General features: G+C 36.5%; 1 protein-coding gene across 24 annotated transcripts in view; it reads left to right on the top strand.

Annotated features, from left to right (window-relative positions):
• The window catches only part of USH2A (usherin), a 466,524-nt gene that overhangs the window by 209,855 nt on the left and 237,330 nt on the right, over positions 1-19,339 (top strand). For 23 of the 24 annotated variants that reach the window (XR_005555900.1, XM_039336192.1, XM_039336254.1 and 20 more), the window contains 2 exons: positions 15,113-15,272; positions 16,194-16,365. Coding sequence is in view for 23 of the 24 variants with exons in the window: in XM_039336192.1 (XP_039192126.1) it covers positions 15,113-15,272; positions 16,194-16,365 (332 nt within the window). In the remaining variant the exon portion in view is untranslated. Of the gene's footprint in view, positions 1-4,507; positions 4,624-15,112; positions 15,273-16,193; positions 16,366-19,339 lie in introns of those variants that run through there. The other variant, XM_039336362.1, reaches the window with a different exon arrangement.

Here is a 19,339-nt window from a genome sequence, read left to right as displayed (position 1 = left end):
TTGGAAACAAGCTGTAAAATATAGAAAAAATCTATAAGAAATTGATGTCTTTAAGGTGACTGCCATGGGGAATATTCTGAAGAATTCACATTAATAATTACAATTCTAGCACAGCTGTCAAAACAAAAAGATTCCCAAGCCATCTTGTTGATTAAAATTCTTCTTCCTTTCCTGTAACAATCCATGCTGGATTACAGTCAGCAAAAGTGAAACTCACCTATACAGTTAGTTTGGCATATAACTCAAATCAGTTATAGCCATCACCTCTTGCAACTGAGCTCATTCTTGAATCTCTTCCAGAGTAAAATGCTTTCAGTAAGATATTAAATATAATGCAGATTCATCTAGTTTTTAATGTAACTTTCTTGCTAAAATAGGTGGGGTACATGATCTAATATTTTAATATTTTGATTTAGGTGAAAGATTTTCTTGATTACACAGAAGACTATGGAGAATAATGGGGATAAGTTCCTGTAGGACTTCTAAGTAGACAGGCAGATGGTGGCCAATAAAGTGGACATTGTGGTAGTAGACAAGGACCAGAAGACAGAGGTTGTGATAGATGTAGAGATGCCAAGTGACAACAAAATCAGCAAGAAGAAGTTTGAGAAGCTAGACAAATATCAGGGTCTGTAGGAGGAATTAGAGAGGGTGTGGAGAATAAAGGCCAAAGTGTCTCATAATGATAGGAGAACTTGGGATTACGACTCCTAAACTGGGAGAGTGACTTCAACAGATCCAGGAACAACTTCAAAACTCTTTGTTCAGAAAAGTGCAATGCTAGGAATAGCTGAGATACTGCTCAGAACTCTCAAATTCTCAAGTCTCTGGCGGAGGATCTGAGATTGAGAAAGATACATGTCACCCATGGGGTGAGCACAAATTTTTTATGTATGTATGCATATGCTGAAAAGCACCAATATTAAGAAATATATTTCATTCGTCTGAAATTAAAATCATTTGAAACTTTATAATTTTATAGCAGTTGAAATCTAGGAATCTTATTTAAAGTAGGTCCAATGAAATCAATAGAATGAAAGTTAGTTACAACCAATATGAATTTAATTAATTTCAGTAGGCTTGTTCTAAATATATTTATCCAGAATGGCATATAACTTATATAGATATATGCATCATTCATGCATGCATTTTTAATACATTAACCATTTTTTAAAAAGCCTGGAAACAAATCCGTTTCACATGTTACTTCCAACTCTGCAATCTTGGCTATTGAATATAACTATTGAGATACTGAAAGTTTTTTTCTTTTTTAAAAAAACAACCTTGATCTAAAAAAAAGACACTATTCAACTAACAGCCTTAATGGATAATAAATAATCAGGAATGTCCTAACTTAGTAGCCAGTGAAGGTATGAAAATAACAAAAGCAGAGAACAGTGGGAATTGAAAAATATACCTTCATCAGCATGCTTGTGATTGGGGAATTCAGGAGTCTCTTAAGGGTTCACCACTTGTGAATTATGCATCTCACACTCACTAGTAGGCGTAAATGCATAATTCTAATCTGTTCTTATAATTTATTTATAACACACCAGTAGAATGTAAATTGTCTGCCCCCATTCAACAAGCTATCATGCCATTTAAGGTATGCAGATATTTCAGAGGAGGCTACATAGACAATTTGCCTAGGCTAGCACATTGATTCCAATTAAAGGGCACATAAACTGCTAATGATAAATTAAACTTATTCTCCCTGGCTCATGGGTAAGCTGTCCTGGAGAGCTGCGAACCAAACAGGAAGTAACTATTCGTCCTAAAATAATAGGTATAATATAGCACAACATTTTTTTAAAAAAAAGTTAAATTTTCTGTTTATGATATTTAACAAAAGAAAAAAATTGCTTATGACTACAAAAAGTAAGATGCAAATAGTCCCATATCTATGACACTAGGATTGACAGGAACTGAATGGAAGCAGTAAAGGGGAAAGTTCATGCTAGTGAGATTTGCTGCTCATTGAAGTACATACCAAAGATCCAACCTAGCTACCACACACACAGAGTCTGCATAGCTTGTTCTTGATCACCTTGTTCTTTCACACATGGTAAATGGAAGCAGGTTGGTAACTGTACCATCTCATGTGAGAAGGAAACTTAGATTTTTTTTTGTCTCCTGCTGCCGTAGAGTTCCTATAATATATGTGTACCATTTTCTACTACTTTTATTTGCTCCAGGCCAGTGGGGATGGAGGCAATCCTCACTACAAGCAGAATTCATGTCAAGCAGTAAAAACTACTCCCTATCATTACCTTAAATAAGGGGAGCTTTAATTCAAGTTCAATTGCTTGAAAACTTACTTTTTTACATGCATTTCTTCTTTTAGTAGTAAAGCTTTCATTAACAGCATCTCTCTCTCTCTCTCTCTCTCTCTCTCTCTCTCTCTCTCTCTCTCTCTCTCTCTCTCTCTCTCTCTCTCTGTGTGTGTGTGTGTGTGTGTGTGTGTGTGTATTTATGTGTCCTCAGTTCAGTGCTAACTTCTAGTGACTTCCTGGATTATTCCCTCTGATTTTGTAGGCAAGGTTTTTTTTTCAAAATTTGTTTTCCATTGCCTTCTTTCTAGGGCTGAAAGAGAGTAACTGGCCCAAAGTCACCCAGCTGGCTTAGTGCCTAAAGGACTAGAACTTATATCTTCCTTGTTTCTAGCCTGGTGCCTTAACTACTTCACCAAACTAACTCTTCCTCCTTATCTGCTCCCTACCAAATAAATAGAGGCTGTTCTCTGAACAATTCAAGGTAAAATCACGAATAGTAATGGAACTGAAATGCCAAATGGCCAAACCATCAAGTTTCATCAGGATGAAGCCTGCAAGTCTGAGCATTTTACATTGGATAATGGATGGATAGATGGATAAGTCAAAAGTATGGATAATTTAAAAGGTTGTTAGTAAAGAATACATCCAAAGAATGAGAAAACTTTTAAAGATAAAAGTCATTGTGGAAACACCATCAAAACCATCAATACTTGGGCCATACCTGGGATAGGATACACTGTTGGAATTATTAATTGAATGCAAGCTGAGCTGAACTGTTTGGACTGAAAAGTAAGAAGAGTGATGAGTATTCATTATGCATTGAATCCCTGTGCTGATTTTGATAGATTATACCTGCCCTATAGAAATAGAAATAGAGGTTTACTTCAAGTCAAACTGTCAAAGAAGAAAAACATACATTGTCTGATTGTGTAGAAAACAGCCAAGAAAAAACATTGTTAAAAATTGGAAGTTACTGAGAGTATAGGAAGCAAAACATGAATATTGAAATAATGTAATAAAAATAAGAACATGGTGCTAGCAAGATAAAGCATTACATGGACAATTTCTACAAATTTCAAGGGGAAAAGAGATAAAGGGAAAACCTGGCAATGGCTTACAACTGGAACATTAAAAAAATGGAAGGCTTGACCAGAAAATGCAGCCAGTGCAAAGAAGCAGAAGAAACAATAGATCATATTCTCAGCTTATGTAAGAAAATTATACACATTCTTATAAACAATGACATAACACAGTCACCTGGAATATCTTTAAAAAGTATCATGTGTCAGAAATGAAAAATTGGTGAGAACATAGAATTGAGATAGTTGAAAATGAGCAGGTTAAAATGTAGGATTTGCTAATACAAATTGATAAAATTTGTGGTTCACAAAACACGAGACTTAACTGTGGTTGAAAAGAAGAAAGTGTAGATAATTGAAGTGGCAATACCAGGGGATAGTAGAATAGAAGATAAAGAATTGGAAAAGATCACTAAGTATCAAAATCTGAAAATAAAAGTTGAAAGCTTATGGCCTAAACTGGCCATGGTGGTCTCTGGTTATTGGCCCACTGGATGCTATACCAAAAAATCTTGGAGAAAATCTTTTTATTGACAGATTGCCATCCATCAATTACAAAAGGCCATACTGCTTGGATCCACACATACTGTATACTACACTGATACATTACAATATCATGGATTTTTAAGAAGAACTCAATTTATATGAAGGCCAACACCATCTAAAGAACTGGCAGCTGTAATTTTACATTGTTGTCTACATAATAATAATAATTGTATGCCACCCAACTTTCAGTAATTGCATCTCTGCTTCATCCATCTCCTCCTTGTGTCTCTTTCCTCTTTGTTAAAAATATGTTTTCCCTTGGAAAAAACAACTATAAAAGTGGTACAGGAGATATTTATTTGGTATATTTATATTTATATATTTGGTATATTCAGCATGGGACATTTCTCAGCTGATGAATGGATAACTTGAGTCTGAATTATGCAAAAGGCAAGATATTGGTATTATATAAAGCAATAGGTAAAATATATTAGTTCTTTGAGAAGTTAAAAATTATGTAAAAAGAGCACTTTCACAAGCATTCTTGAGAATGGAATTGTGAAACGTGATTGTCTGTCCCATTGTTTCTACAATGGGAAAGCATGAAAGATTGCATTACAGCTTCACTATCCTTTCATCTGTCATTTACTTTTAATTTTGGTTTTCTAGTACATTTGCAGTTTAACTTTACCTGGCAGCCTATTTTCAGTGCCAAAATTTGGATCACAAAGAACAATCATTGGAATGAGAATGTCTTTGAAGATTTGCAAAGCGACTTTCCTTCTGTGAGTAACTATTGATAGCTTCTGGTGTTCTGGGATTATGGGACCTGCTTTCCAAGATTCTGACATGTAGTATTGAGGAAAGACTTACACATTAAAACAAGGCCACTATTCCTATCCTGCCTGAACTATGTGATGTACAGTTTGGCTTTAACACATTCCTCTCTCTCTCTCTCTCTCTCTCTCTCTCTCTCTCTCTCTCTCTCTCTCTCTCTCTCACACACACACACACACACACACACACACACACACACACACACATTTGATAGAGACGTGTTTCATTAACTTTGACTTAGAAGAAAGAATAGGCACTTTCTTAGTCATGGAATGATAGAGGTGACAGGGACAAATTTAGGTCTTCAAATCATTTCTTTCTTTGCTCTGTGCAGGAATCTAAACTATGACCATCCAAACTTTGCTTGAACACATCCAGTGGAGGGAAAACCTCCATTTCTCTGGATAATGAATCCCATTATAAAATTGCTGTTAAAAGATATCAAGTACTACTAAAAAAAAGCTATGATGATGGGGAAAGAATCACATTGTCTTAATATTTTGAAATAAAATCTGACATCCTTCACATTTCATGAAATATGCCTATACTTTACATTGATATGCTCTATCAAATACAAATTGCTGCATACAAAATTGCCTTTTGTTTCAATTAAGCCCTCATCTTTCCTTTTTTAATATGTTTTGTCAAATACTCAAGAAAATTCTATAGTGCAGGCCAGTAAATGCCCCATAGGAACTTATTTGTCAGGTTGCCTAAATCAATACGACATGCTTCCAAGCAAGCAGGTTTTGGATCCACATGTAAGAATCAGATTTGCAGCAATTAGTTCCTGATTTACTACAGGACATTTCCATTTATACTGATATAAATCTGATGAAACAGATTTGTAAAATAATTGTTCAGAATGGCTATCCCTGCATAGGATTTCTAATAGTTCTTACCCCAGATAAAGTTGAATTATCTGTTTTATATGATTAATATCTTGCTTGAAACCTTTAGTGATAGCATTCCCCTTTTTTATGCTGGCAAATAAGATCAGGATCAGGGCCACTCTGTTTGACTGTTCACTAATTGAAATGAGAAAGCAAAGAAATATTAATTAAACCGTGGATGGCAATGTAATGACCTCATTTAAACCAACCATGCAAGGAAATTCAGATTTAATGCTGAAAAATAAGGCTAACAGTTGGAGCCAATAGAGGAACCTTATGTGGAGTGATATATACACACTAAATAACTATATTGTGGTTCACTCTGTTTCATCAAGAAAGCAGCGAGTGGAATAATAAATTCAGAAGAAAGCACAACTGAATTACTATCAGATTCTAAATATTTGCAATATATTTTTAGCTTTAGCTCCAAAACATGTTGCTATAGAACTATTTGTTTATTATTTATACCATTTAGAATCATAGAATCATGGGGCTGGAAGGGACATTGGAGGTTTTCTAGTCCAACCTTCTGCCCCATCTCAGACAAATGGTTTTCTTGAAAACTTAGTTGCATCCACAATTCCAGGAGGCAAGCTGTTTCAATGTTCAATAGTTCTCACTATATTGCTTAATATTTCTCATAAAGTTCTGACATGGTGCATGCCAGAACTTGTATTGTTTTGTGTGCATTTGTGTATCTTTTGTACACAAATGTATTTCTAGTTTAACTTCTTTTCTGGAGAGGTTAAATGTTTCCTGTTTTACAAATCAAATATTTCTTTTGGAAATCTTTTTTGGGGGGAACCACATTTCTTTAATCTTTTGCACAATATTTTGTTCACAAATTATAAATGGTGTTAATATCCCTCCTTGATTGTGAGATTTTAATATCATTATTATTTAGTTGTCAATTATATCATGAAGAAACACCTGAAATTTCATCTATATATTATGCTATTTTTTGACAAGATCCCTGAAGTTTCACTACCTGTGCTGTGCATGATGATTATGTGTGTGTGTGTGTGTGTGTGTGTGTGTGTGTTAGAAAGAAGGGAACTATTGTAGTAGAACTTTTTTGTGCTCTGTGAGATTTAGAAGCATGTCTAAACTGCAAGATATGTACAGTATAATTTTGTGCATATCTGTTTTGAAGAGTAAGTCTCAGCATGTTTTATTCTGAGGAGTAGGATTACACAATTGGAGATTATTATTTTATACACCTAAAGCTCTTTCCCCCACCAGGTGTCCCCTTGATGTGTTCTTACAGAGCTCCTATCTAAAATTGATATTATTACTTCAAAAATGCTTAAGTAACATGTAACTTTTATAGATTCAAAATCACAATTTTATTGTTAATGTCACTGACACCTGGCTGGACAAATTGATAGCAATATAATATTCTGCAGAGACTTGCTGTACATTTGAATCATCATCTTGAGAACTGGTAAATTATGTTAGCTTCACAGACAAAGTTGTGATTCTGAAACTGTCCTGCATGTTTTGCTTGCAAGAATCACATTGCCCATAAAAACCTTTCACCTAGATCAGTGATGGCGAACCTTTTAGTGACCAAGTGCCCAAACTGCAACCCAAAATCCACTTATGTATCGTCGGGTGCTGGGTGGGCATGGCCCATTGGATGGGTGTGGCCAATTGAATGGGTGAGGCCCATTGGGTGGGAGTGGCTGCAGTGGTAACGGCAGACTGAGTGGGATTAAAAAGTTCAATCAATCAATTCCAATTTTGCGAGCTCTTCCCCCCCCCTTTGATAAGTTGAAATTGACTGATTGATTGAACCTTTTTTTTGCACACAGCAGCAGAGGCCTAAAGCAAAAAGGGTTTATAAAACCCAGCTGAAGGCCTAGGACTGGGGTGACAGTGTGCGTGCCCACAGAGAGGGCTCTGAGTGCCACCTCTGGCACCCATGCCATAGCTTTGCCACCACAAACCTAGATGATGGTAGCAATAATCTGAAGACATCAACAGCTAAAAACCAATTGCGTACATCTACTTCCTAAAAAAAAAAAAAAGATCTTTGAGTGGGTTATTGCCAGCTAATTCCACATATTTTAAAATAAAGCAGATTAGGAATAAAGTTCTGCATTCTTCCAGATGTTAGTGAAATACAACTATCAGCAGACTCAGCCAGTGTGATCAATATTAACAATTGCAGGAACTACAATTCATATTATCTGAGTCCATAGGATTCCCATTCTTTCATTATAGTTTTATGTTTTAGAGTAGGAATTTTTTATTAAAAAAGGGGAAAAAACAATTAAAGAAAAAATATATCATTTTAACTATAAATAGTTACAACTATGTATAGACATCTAATGTAATTATTATTCAAGTACATTCTGTGATGTTTTTCTTTTTCTTTGGCAATACATATATTTTTATTTTTGTATGTTTTCTCATTTTATGTCATTATTTTAAAAGCAATTAAAGAATATGTTTTAAAAAACCTTTGGAGTGATGTTTACTAGAATAATGTCAGAGGATAGAGTTTATTAATACAGGAACTGGGGGATAAAGTGACTCCGTTTACATCTTTAAGCAGTCTTTAATATCATCAGACGTTTTATCTATCTGGATGGATTTTGTAGATTGGGATGTTAAGTTGTTAATACAGCACTTATTTTGCTCTAAGCATTTATAGATGGTAGTTTCTCATGGCAATAACAAGGAAGATATTACTCTGTTTGATGGAATGGGGGTTTGACTCAAGGAAAACGGGAGGACAATGACGAGGCATTACAGAAATATCCTACTTCTGAGAAAGAAGTAAATACGATAGAAAAAAATATAAAACAAGTCTGCTTTGTTATGTACAGGTTAATGTAGATAGGAGTTTTGATGGACTTTCAGCATTCTGTTCTAATAACACAACCATATTACAGTAAATTCTCATATTCCTAGATACTCCTGTTTGGTTATTTTGCCAAACTTAGAGGGCTTATATCAATTTTGAAAGCCTCCCTACTTTCTTGTTAAAAAGGACTTCTAGACTTAGAATATGGTGACACAACTTCGAGACACAACCTCGAGACACCACTGTCTGCAGAACAAGCGGCTGAATAATTATTTCAACATTAACATCAGGTAGCCACAAAAATAACATACCTTACAATGCAGCACTTTGGACAAAGCTTACATTATCTGGGACAGCTCTACAAGTTGCTCTGCAGCCAGTCTTGTTCTGTTCTGTTCTGTTCTGTTCTGTTCTGTTCTCCTGGTAGTTTATCAGAGATGATGGAGGTGGGTGGGCAGAGAAAAGATAAATTCCTCATTTTCACAATAGGGTTTGAATTGTTTTTTGTGGCTAGGTCAGCAGAATTTCTTGCACGTTGGATCAAAGCTGTGTTTGTTCTAAACCTACTTAAAGAAAAAGTAGCCAGATGGGTACTTCCACTCATTGATAATAATGATACCAATTTAGATAGCTATCACAATTTTATGCAAAGATTTAGAGCTGCATTTGATTTTATTCAACCAGAATAGCAACTGCAAATTGGGAGATCTGACAGCTGACAAGAGGAACTTACTGAATTTATGACTACATGATTGATTTCCAGTTTTATGTCTTGGAATGATTTTTCTCTGCTTGACCAATTTCAGGAAGGACTTTCCAATGAAATAAAAGATGAATTGGTAAGACAGGCAAGATCTGGAAGAGTCCTTTCAGCTTTTCATGATAACTGATAGCAGTTTTGAAGAATTGAGGCACAGAAGTTTTGCATCTATTCATCACCCCTCCCCATTGCCTCCTTGGATTCCAATGACGTAGAATCCATGCAAATTAGAGCAATAAGAGAGCTCTCTTTACAATGGAAAAATAAAAAAAATGGAGACTTTAGATTATGTTTTTAATGTTGTACACTAAGGCATGTAGCTTTCTTGCTCAGAGACAGCTAGAAGTACTGCATGTATGACCTTGTGAGAAAATCGTCAGACCACTCTAAAACTTTGCCTTCAAGGAAATTTTGCATTTTCCCCTTCCAAGAACTCCGCAGGGAGTCCTTGGATAATTAAAGGGAACTTGAACACCCCATACTAGGCAATTGCAACTGCAACCAGACAATATATCTATTAGCCTTTGCACCTCTGTAAGCTTTCAGATTGAACTCTTGGTTCACTTGGACTCTTGGATGAATGCTAATTTCATAGTTGTGACTATGCTGCATCCATATGGCTTAGCTTCACAACTATTGGAAAAGCCTATGCAGGTGGGGATGAATCGAGAGCAGAAGACCTCTCAATTCAGCTTCTGTACTGTATCATATGACTCCTCTGGAATTGAGTATAAACAACCCTAAAGTCTTGATTCCTTCCATGTCCCAATTATGCTTGGGTAGACTGACTTCAGACATATATGGTATTTCCCGAAAAATAAGACCCAGTCTTATGTTTCATTTTGCCTCCAAAGGAGGCACCAGGACTTATTTTGGGGGGATGTCTTTTCCATGGTGTCACTTCTCAGTGGTGGCACCAACAGCCCCATTCAGCTAGCCCACTTCTTCTGCGACTGCTGATCACCACTTGCGCTCATTGCCCCTGGCGGCGAGCAGCCACAGAAGATGTGGGCAGGGAGGAGAGGCAGGTGTTGGTGCATAGGAGGTCTGGCTACAACGGTAAGCAGGTACAGGGCACCTGGGGTAGCTCTACTCCCCCACCCTTGCCCTAGCTTAATTTTTAGGCATGTGCCTCGACCCAAAGCTAGGGCTTACTTTTGAAGTAGGGCTTATATTAGGCCCACCCACAAAAATCAAGCTAGGGTTTATTTTGGGGTAGGTCTTATTTTCAGGGAAACACAGTAATCCTAATATTCACTGGAAACAATAAGCAGTTTGTTTTCCTCTCCAAAATGTCAATGACACTGTTTGTAGGCATTTGACCCTTTTCATTTTCTCCTTCTCACACTATTCTCTGAACTTCATTTTTTGCCAGAAAAGTATGCAGATTTTGTTGATGTTTTAGGGAAGAAGAAGCAGCTACCATAACTTCTCCTTTGACTTGTAACATATCATCAATTTACTATTTAGATCCGAGACCCCAGCTAACAGGCAATATTCCATATGTTTTTAAAAGTTAGCTTTAAAGGAGTTCCTAGAGAACAATGTGAAAAAAGAATTAATTTGTTATTTTTTTTCCTTTTCCACATTCACATTCTTATTTTTTTTAATAAAAAAAGAAAACTTAACAAGCTATTTATGCAAGTGATTCGAAAAAAAAATATGTGAACTTAGCATCTTTTCAAAGCTTATTCCCTTATCTCCTGGAGCTCTAAATCCACTGGACACCACTATTATAAAGTTTTCCATTGAGAAGCAGCTGTCTGGAGCACTCATCAGTGATCTCAAATCCCCTCCTTGTCCAGAGAGGAATTATCAAAGAGCTGGCTCTTCATTCCACCATGGTCATCAGCTCTACTTTTTGTGGAGTTTGTTTTCAGTCCTTCATTTCTTCCACAGAAATCACACTTATCCATCATGTGGCTTAATTAAATAGATTAATTGTTTGTAAATGTTTTCCATAGGAAAAACTCACACAAGCACCATTTCCTCCAAACTCATTAGACAGTGATCATCAGGAAAAGCACTCCTTGCTTCCTGCCATATTGTCTTTACAATTGATCTTGTTGGGCAACAAGAGAAGGGAAGCTTTGTGGAAATGTTTCAGACTTATTCAGCTACCAGCCCTATCTTAACAAATAGAAGGGGGAGTGACTCTGATGGTGGTGATGGCTTGATTAAATGTGGGTTTCAATCACAGAAGAAGGAAGAAAATGGTTGGTTATTACAGAAAAGATATCTGAAGTCTTGCGAAATTAAAAAGCAGCAAAAATCATCTCAAAATAACTGCTTGATTATGTTAGGTAAAATGAATTTGAGGTGAACTTTGATATGATTTCAAGATTAATATGCTATAATATCCTAACCACATTAAAATATATTCTAAGTCCTGTTTGCTGATTTCTCAAGGACTGATATTCCTATTATTTTTGCAAATTTGTTTTATTATATTTTGTCCCACTCTGGGGAAATCAGGAGATTCAGGCAGTTCAAATGAGTATAAATATTTATTGCAAGCTTAAGCTCTCTACAAGAATCTGACCAACTAATGTTCAAGGGAAATGAGTGGGAGATAAGAAAGGCATTCAAGGTGAGCTGGACTTAGATCTCTTGCAAATATATAGGAACTCGTGACTTATGATGCATTTGACCCCTCCCCTCAGGCTCAGCCTGGCCATCTCCTACACATTTACTGCCTAAGCTGTGCAGATCAATTTTAAACCACTAGGAGAAGAGGTGTTTTTTTGTTTTGTTTTGAGATGAGGGGAGAGTTGTCACCAATATAGATAACACAGTTCTCATTTTTGTCAAATTCAAGTGAGGGAGTAGATGTTCTCTATCAATATTAATTGCTGAAGAGAAATATAATTGAGACTTAAACTAGATAAGGTGGAGATACTGTCTATTTAGCTGAATGAGAAGACAAGGCACCTTATAAATTATGTCAATAGATTAATTCACTAAATTGTTTGTAAATGTTCTTTTGGGTACAACATTTTTAAGAACCTCATATAGAACAAAGCTTTTTTATCATCTTAAATTGAAATACTAATTATGATCATATAGGTTTTAACCATAGCAATCTACAATCCTTATACTTCAGTTAGCCATTATTGAAATGTATTGTCTACTCTTCCCATTGATTATGCCTGTGAGGAGATGCTATGAATCCCCCACCATGTATAATCAGCACAGAAATGACAGTACCACTATCTGTGAGAATCCCTTCCCTTTGGAATCTATTGCTCTTAAAATTCATAGATTCCTCACACTTCTGTCAGAAATAACTTCACAAGCACGTTTCTTATAGGGCATTTGGAGTATAGAATCTAGCACAGATTTTTTTTACTCATTAAAGTTGCTTATGGTGTTCTGTTATTTATTATAATATGAATATATTTATTGTTTCCTTAATGCAAACTGTCTGGAGTTTGGGGGTGATTTGAAGGCTTGATTTTACATTTTGTCATAAATTATATGTAGTGATGCTACCTCTAAAATAGAAATCAGCTGATCAAAGGTAAGCCAGAGGGGTGTTGATAGGGACTATCTAGGTGTTCATATTATGACAGTCCTTTCTGATTTCAGTTCCAGTTCATTTCTGGGTCCAATTTGAAATGCAGCATTAACTTTTAAATTCCTAAATGGTCTGGAGATCCAATGACTATTAGCGCAAAACATTTTGTCAGTAAATATAGGAAAAGTTGTTGGAAATGAAACTATTTTAGAAGAACTTGCAGTTCCTTAAAAACTTCACAGCTAGGTCACCAATGCTTTTTTGAATTAGGCCAGTACCATCCGACTTCACTGCCGTGTGTAGCATTCATTATATCTTAACATTAAAGCAAATGTAAACTTTTCAAGCTTAGTGACTGATATGGTTGTAAAGAAATAAATAGCAAAGAAAGTGTGTACAACCAAATCTTTAGTGTGGAATAAAGGCTGAAACATGTCATCATATTAAACAGTTTAACTAGAATGAGCTATGCTATTGATAAATATGATACCTACTTACAGATTAAAATGGGCAATGACTGGATTTTAATTTACTAATGTGGGTGTGAGTAATAACATAATAAAATATTCAATTTCTGTAGAAAGTTAAAAAGAAATCATTGTCTGTTTATTGGTTCACTTTGTAAATTGAAATCAATGAAATTTCTGCAAGAAAGGCATAAAATCAATTGTTAAATAGCATATAACTTGTGATCTTTAGAGTAAATTGTAGTTTATTTGACATGAATCCATGAGACTTCCATATACTGAGTTGCCTTTCTTTTCAAGGCAACTCCAGCTAATTTTTGCTGAATCATTTCTAATGCATCTTAGAATGATCTGTTTTTCATGTCCACAACTGCCTACATTTGCTCTTATGCAAATAATCCAATCAAGCAAATGGAAAACAAGAAGCCATAATCAGGAGGGCTTGACAAACAGTAACCTTAGAGTTTTAGGGGAGAGACCAGGATTTAGATTTATGTTTCTACCTGCATCTGTTGAAGCAATTGATCCATTATGAAGCACTTGAGTAGGTCAATTTCCGACAAGCAGTATAAATTGGATCAGATGTGGCAAGTAATTGATGTTAGTTTAATTTAAATGTGCGGTTCATGTAGTTCATTGTTGGTAGAAATCAACCAAGGCTGTTGAAACTTGTTAACATCTCTGTCTCCTACTTTTGTGTTTATTTATCATGTTATATGTGGGGGGGGGGGATAATTGTTTCTTTGGTATCTAAAAACAAAGATCTCATTTCAGTCTTGCTTTTATTTAAAATGAACAGTTGAAGTGGCAGCAAGTTGTTGTTTTTGTTATTGTTATTAATTTTGTAATGCATTATGAATAAAAACAAGAGTCAGGCACTGTTAAGAAGAAACTAGTCTTACCCAGTTTTAAAAGCTGTCATCATCACCTCTAAAACTGATTGGAAAAATAGCAATTGATGACTAGGCAGGGTAGATGTTAAATGTAGAGCAGGAAAGATTGATTTGCCATTCCCATCCTGAACATCATAGGGGGGAAAGATGACAAATTTCATCTCTGACCCTCCAAATGTCCCTATATCACCAAATCACTATATCACCCTGCACTCTCTAAGTTGTGGTGCACAACCCTTCAAAAATTATAAATTGATAAATTGCTTCTTAAGTATCTTCGAACAATGCTGGGGAAAATCCCTGTCTGAAAGTCTGGAGAGAAAGTCTGGTGCGCATTGTCTTCCATGGTGTAAAGTACATTACTGAGACTACAGGCAATTGAGTAGGGACTAATTAATTGGTCAATTGGAAGCTGACATGAACAAAGGACCAATCAAGAACCAATGCCACCAAAGCAACCAATCAGAATCAAGCACAAAGAGCCAATGAGAGACCACCCCTACCAACCTGCACCAAACAGAAACCAGTTTGTCTAAAGACTAATTAGCAGCAGAATTCCGGGCTACAAAGACAAGAGCCCTGTCTCTACTCAGTTACCAGCAGACCACAATGTCTCTGAAGTTGCCAGCCAAATTGCCAGGAAATCTGTTGTCTAGATCAGGGGTGTCAAACTGCCAGCCCGCAGGCCAGATGCGTCATCCAGAAGCCGCATCCACCCCATTGCCAGCAATGGCAAAACCATCCCGATACGTTGCGCAATGTCACGTGATGTCATGAGTTTGACATGTCTGGTCTAGATTATGATCACTAAAATCTGAAGCCCAATATTGCCCAACAGATACCAGTCACAAACTCCTAAATCAGTATATAAAAATTAATTTAGCTACATATTCTTGTTATTAATCTGTATGATTACATTTTCTATATTATAGTTTTCACTATAATTCAGGAGCTATTTTTATATAAGTGGTAACTAATTGACATTTACAATGTCCTATTTTTTTTAAAAAAATGTACAGAGTTATGGCAGATAAATATTTGAGAATGCTTTATTAAATCCAATGATTATTCATGTCTATTATCCCTTTTTTGTAGATTTAAAAGTTTTTACACCATACCACTTTCTAATCTCTGCTTGCACAATGGTTGGCTGCAAAAACAGTACCCAGATCACAGTGTTTACAACGGATCTCCCCCCAGTTCACGTGGATGTGCCAGTCCTGATAATTTTGGATTCTAGAACAGTAGAAGCACAGTTAAGTAAAATTTGTTCTTTTTCCTTAGTAGCACTGGAGTGGTACAATCTTGGCAAACATAATAGCTCTCCTTTTGAGTTCTTATTCTGGGCACTTCAGCTAACTATGTCTAGTTCTGGGTCCCCTTATTTAAATGGTCAGTGCCAAATTGGACCAAGTTTTAAAAAGTTTTAAAAAGGACTGCCAAGATGATGAAGAGTCTGGAAACCAAGCCCTATAAGAAAGGGTTAAAGAATGAAAGCCCCAAGTTCTTTGTCTACCTGTGACACATATAGTATCAATTTATGCAAGAATTCTAGTGAATTAAATCACAAATACGGTCTGCGACATACATTTACTATGATTAAATGCACAGAAGTGATTAGTATAGTGGCTCTGTAAATCTTTGATTACCATTTGCCAAGTTAATTTCCATTAGTCTTTATGCAATCAGTGTAACCTACATATGGTCATAGCCTCTGTGCAAATAGTAATACAGGAAGAAGACTTTGTGATATGATCAAGATATGATCATTCTAACTGCAATATAAAAATAATTTGCACCCTGCTACAAATTTCATATTAAAAAGTTTTCTATGTTGCTTTATTTGTCCTTCAATACTTGCCCCAAGTTGCTTGATGACTACATTAGTTTTCACTCTCTAGGTCAGGGGTCTTCAAACTTGGCCCTTTTATGACTTGTAGACTTCAACTCCCAGAATTCCTCAGTCAGGCACGCTGACTGAGGAATTCTGGGAGTTGAAGTCCACAAGTCATAAAAGGGCCAAGTTTAGAATTAATAATAAAGTTGGAAGGGACCTTGGAGGTCATCGAGTCCAACCCTCTGCTCAGGCAGGAAACTCCTGCTCTAAGTAAATATTACATATTCCCTCACTGCCCTCTTTAATTGTTGTACAATTATATGTTGCTTCTTTTTGCAGGTGGGATATTCCAAAGGAAGTAAATGGACTGGTATATAGCTATATCCTGTACATTGCCAAGAAAGAGAAAAAATCTATAGTTTGGGATGCAATTTATAACTCTACAGATCTTTTTCAGAACTATACTATAGAAGACCTTTCCCCTGGTATTGAATACTTCATCAAGTTAGCAGTAAGTTGGGGAAAGTGATAAATGTGACAGCTGAGCAAATGATAGCTTCTGTATGTGATATCTATATTTTCTTTTATCTGTTGTGATGGAAGTCACACTGGCTAAGTTTTCATATAGCACATTAAAGGAAAAGAATAAATTGAATGTTTGTTTCAAAATAGATGTGGGGAAAATCAAGTCTTTTATGACCCAAATCAAATTGGATCACAGAGACAAAAAAGGTTTGGCAATTCAATACATAAGAATCATAACGGGAACAAGCAGATCTGAAAAAAATGGTCCCGTTTTACTTTAGTGAATTGGGTATTCCAGCCTGATTATTAGTAAATATATATATATATGTAGATTTGCATCCTGTTTTCCATTCAAGATCTCAAGATATTGTACATAGCATTTCCTTCTCTGATTTTTCTCAAAGCAGCAACACTGTGAGATAGCTGAACTAAAAGAGAAAGACTGGCCCAAAGTTACCCAAAATCTTTTGTGACTGAGGATGGGCTAAAATCTGGATTTCCCTTTTCTTGTCCAACATCTTTAACCATTATACCATACTGGTTCTTTTTTTCCTAATTAAAAAAAAATTAAAATGTTTTGAACTCATTTAGGGGATTACATTCATGTTATAAAAGAAATGTTCAAGATGTAGTAGTCTTTTTTTTATATGCAAATATCATAGAGCTCTTACCTAAAAGTTTAGCTTTCACAATTGTTCATGCACTATTGCAACTCCTATAGACAAACTGCAATTTGGGAGTCTCCTAACAAAAGCCTTTTTTTTTTTTCTTCAGCTGTTCTACTTTCTTGTCTTTGGAAATGATCTTGCTTTCTATTTCATCATTCGGAATCAATTTTCAGTTTACTCTTACTAAGGCCCCAAGAGTCCAAAGCTCTTTGGAAATGTGGTATTCTCTAAAGTTCCTAGGTCCAAGAACTATTTTTCAAGGTCCTGCAGCCTGTTCAGTGCTACTTTCTCATACAAAGAATAGGAAAAGATTCCTAAAATCAATTGCCATGTAGGTCTGGAGAAAGGAATGGGTTGATGGAAGAGCAGAGTTAGGGCAGCTATAAACTTTGTGTATCTCCAGCCAGGTCAGGATTGATGAGAATTGTAGCTCAACAATTAAAGCAGTGGTGGCGAACCTATGGAATGGGTGCCAGAGGCGGCACTCGGAGCCCTCTCTGTGGGCACACGTGCCATTGCCCCAGCCTCGCCTCCCCCCACGACCCCCTCCTTTCCAGCAGTCCCCCTGAAGGAGAGTCGCCCCTGAGCGTGGCCCACCCAGAGCAGCGCAGCAGGACATGGCAGTCAGGCAGCATAGACAAGACTCTGCCCTCACATCCCATCATGCACTGTTGATGCTGCAGGGCGCAGGCAGAGGGCGTGAATGCCGTAGCGCTGCTGAGCTGCCTGGGCAATCTGCGGTGGGCCCTGGAGGTGGTGAGTGGCTCTGCGGGCAGGTGGGGTGGGGATGGGGGGGCAGAGTGGGGGCGGGGCAGGGGGTGGAGTGGGAGCAGGGCCAGTTTTTGGGCATTCGGTCTCTAATAGGTTCGCCATCACTGAATTAGAGGATCATACTGGAGGCTCTCAACTTCAAGATAGAAAATACCCAAGAAGATTTGGGAGAGAAAGATTTGTGACATTTATGGACATACTCAGAGATACAGTCATTAAGGTGATAATAATTGTTCCTTGTATCAAGGAAATGATAATTCTCTCTCTCTCCTGCTTCTTAAAATGGTAAACATGTGAAACTAGAAGGGAAAAATATTTATTAAAAACTGCAGGCACTTAAAAATGTCTTTTAAATGTCATTGCTATTATTTTGTGCAGTCATTTCCTTTTGCTTTTTGATTAAAAAACAGTTTAAGTTCCATGATACAACTGAAAATATCTTGAATATAAACATGAGATTGTCCCTGTTTGTTTTAAACACTCTCATCATTTTATAGTAATACCTATATAAGGACATTTGCTTTCATAAATGCCATAGAAAATATTCTGCTCTTGATTATGAATACATTTACATTTATGTGTAGACACTCTGTATGCATTCATTTTGCTCAACATGCTCTTGAATGCTCTAAATATTGTGCCAGATTATGCCACAAGAAAATAATCTACCTTCCAATAACAATAAGGTTTTGATTCAAAGTCCAACTGAGCAAAGACCTTCAAATTAATTATGACTTGAAATCCAGACTGATAAAATCTTGCCTTTATTTACTATTTAGCAAAGTAACTGTAACAGTTAACAGAATCCTTTATTAATTTTCTAGCTACTTAATTCAACTTTTACATACCACCCTTTCCCTCCTTGACTTTAAGCAGCTTACAAATATTCATTAGAATAAAAAATGTTGTTTATTTTTAGATTCCTAACCAATGGTAGTTAGGAACAAGGGAAGAATTTCAGTGCAGTAATAATGGGATTGTGGTTCTGGCTTACCTCAGCATAGTTTATTATTTTTTTAAAAGAAAAACCCTCAATAACACTGATTTTTTACAACAATTTAACTGTTGAGGCAGCAAATTAATTTCGTAGCACACGGAGGTTTTTGTTCATTTGCTTGCTTTTACCAAAGAAGCACTTGTATCAGGGGTGTCAAACTGGCGGCCCAGGGACTGGATGTGTCATGTACAGGCCACGCCCATCCCAGCTCCGAAAAGGCAAAAAATGTCACAATATGTCACATGACATAATTGAGTTTGACACCTGTGACTTAGATGGACTGAACTGATCTCAGAGGTTAAGACAGGATCAGCCCTGGTTGAATTAGGAGGTAACTGCCTTGGCTGGGGGATCACCCAAGAATTTAATGACTAGAGTAGGAGATTTAAAGAACAAAAAACAAGTAGTCGGAAGTAGTCAGTGGCAAACCGCTTCTTCCAACCGACCTGGCTGGATGCAGGGGCCAGGAGTTGGGTTTAAGCTTCCATCTTTAACCCCCTTGAGATCCAGACAGTTCCCACCCT

The sequence above is a fragment of the Crotalus tigris genome, unplaced genomic scaffold (genome assembly GCF_016545835.1).
Source record: "Crotalus tigris isolate CLP2741 ecotype Arizona unplaced genomic scaffold, ASM1654583v1 scf7180000017546.9332058, whole genome shotgun sequence".
NCBI lineage: Eukaryota > Metazoa > Chordata > Lepidosauria > Squamata > Viperidae > Crotalus > Crotalus tigris.
The sequence above is the reverse complement of the archived record's forward strand: the minus strand, read 5'-3'. Positions and strand labels throughout refer to the sequence as shown.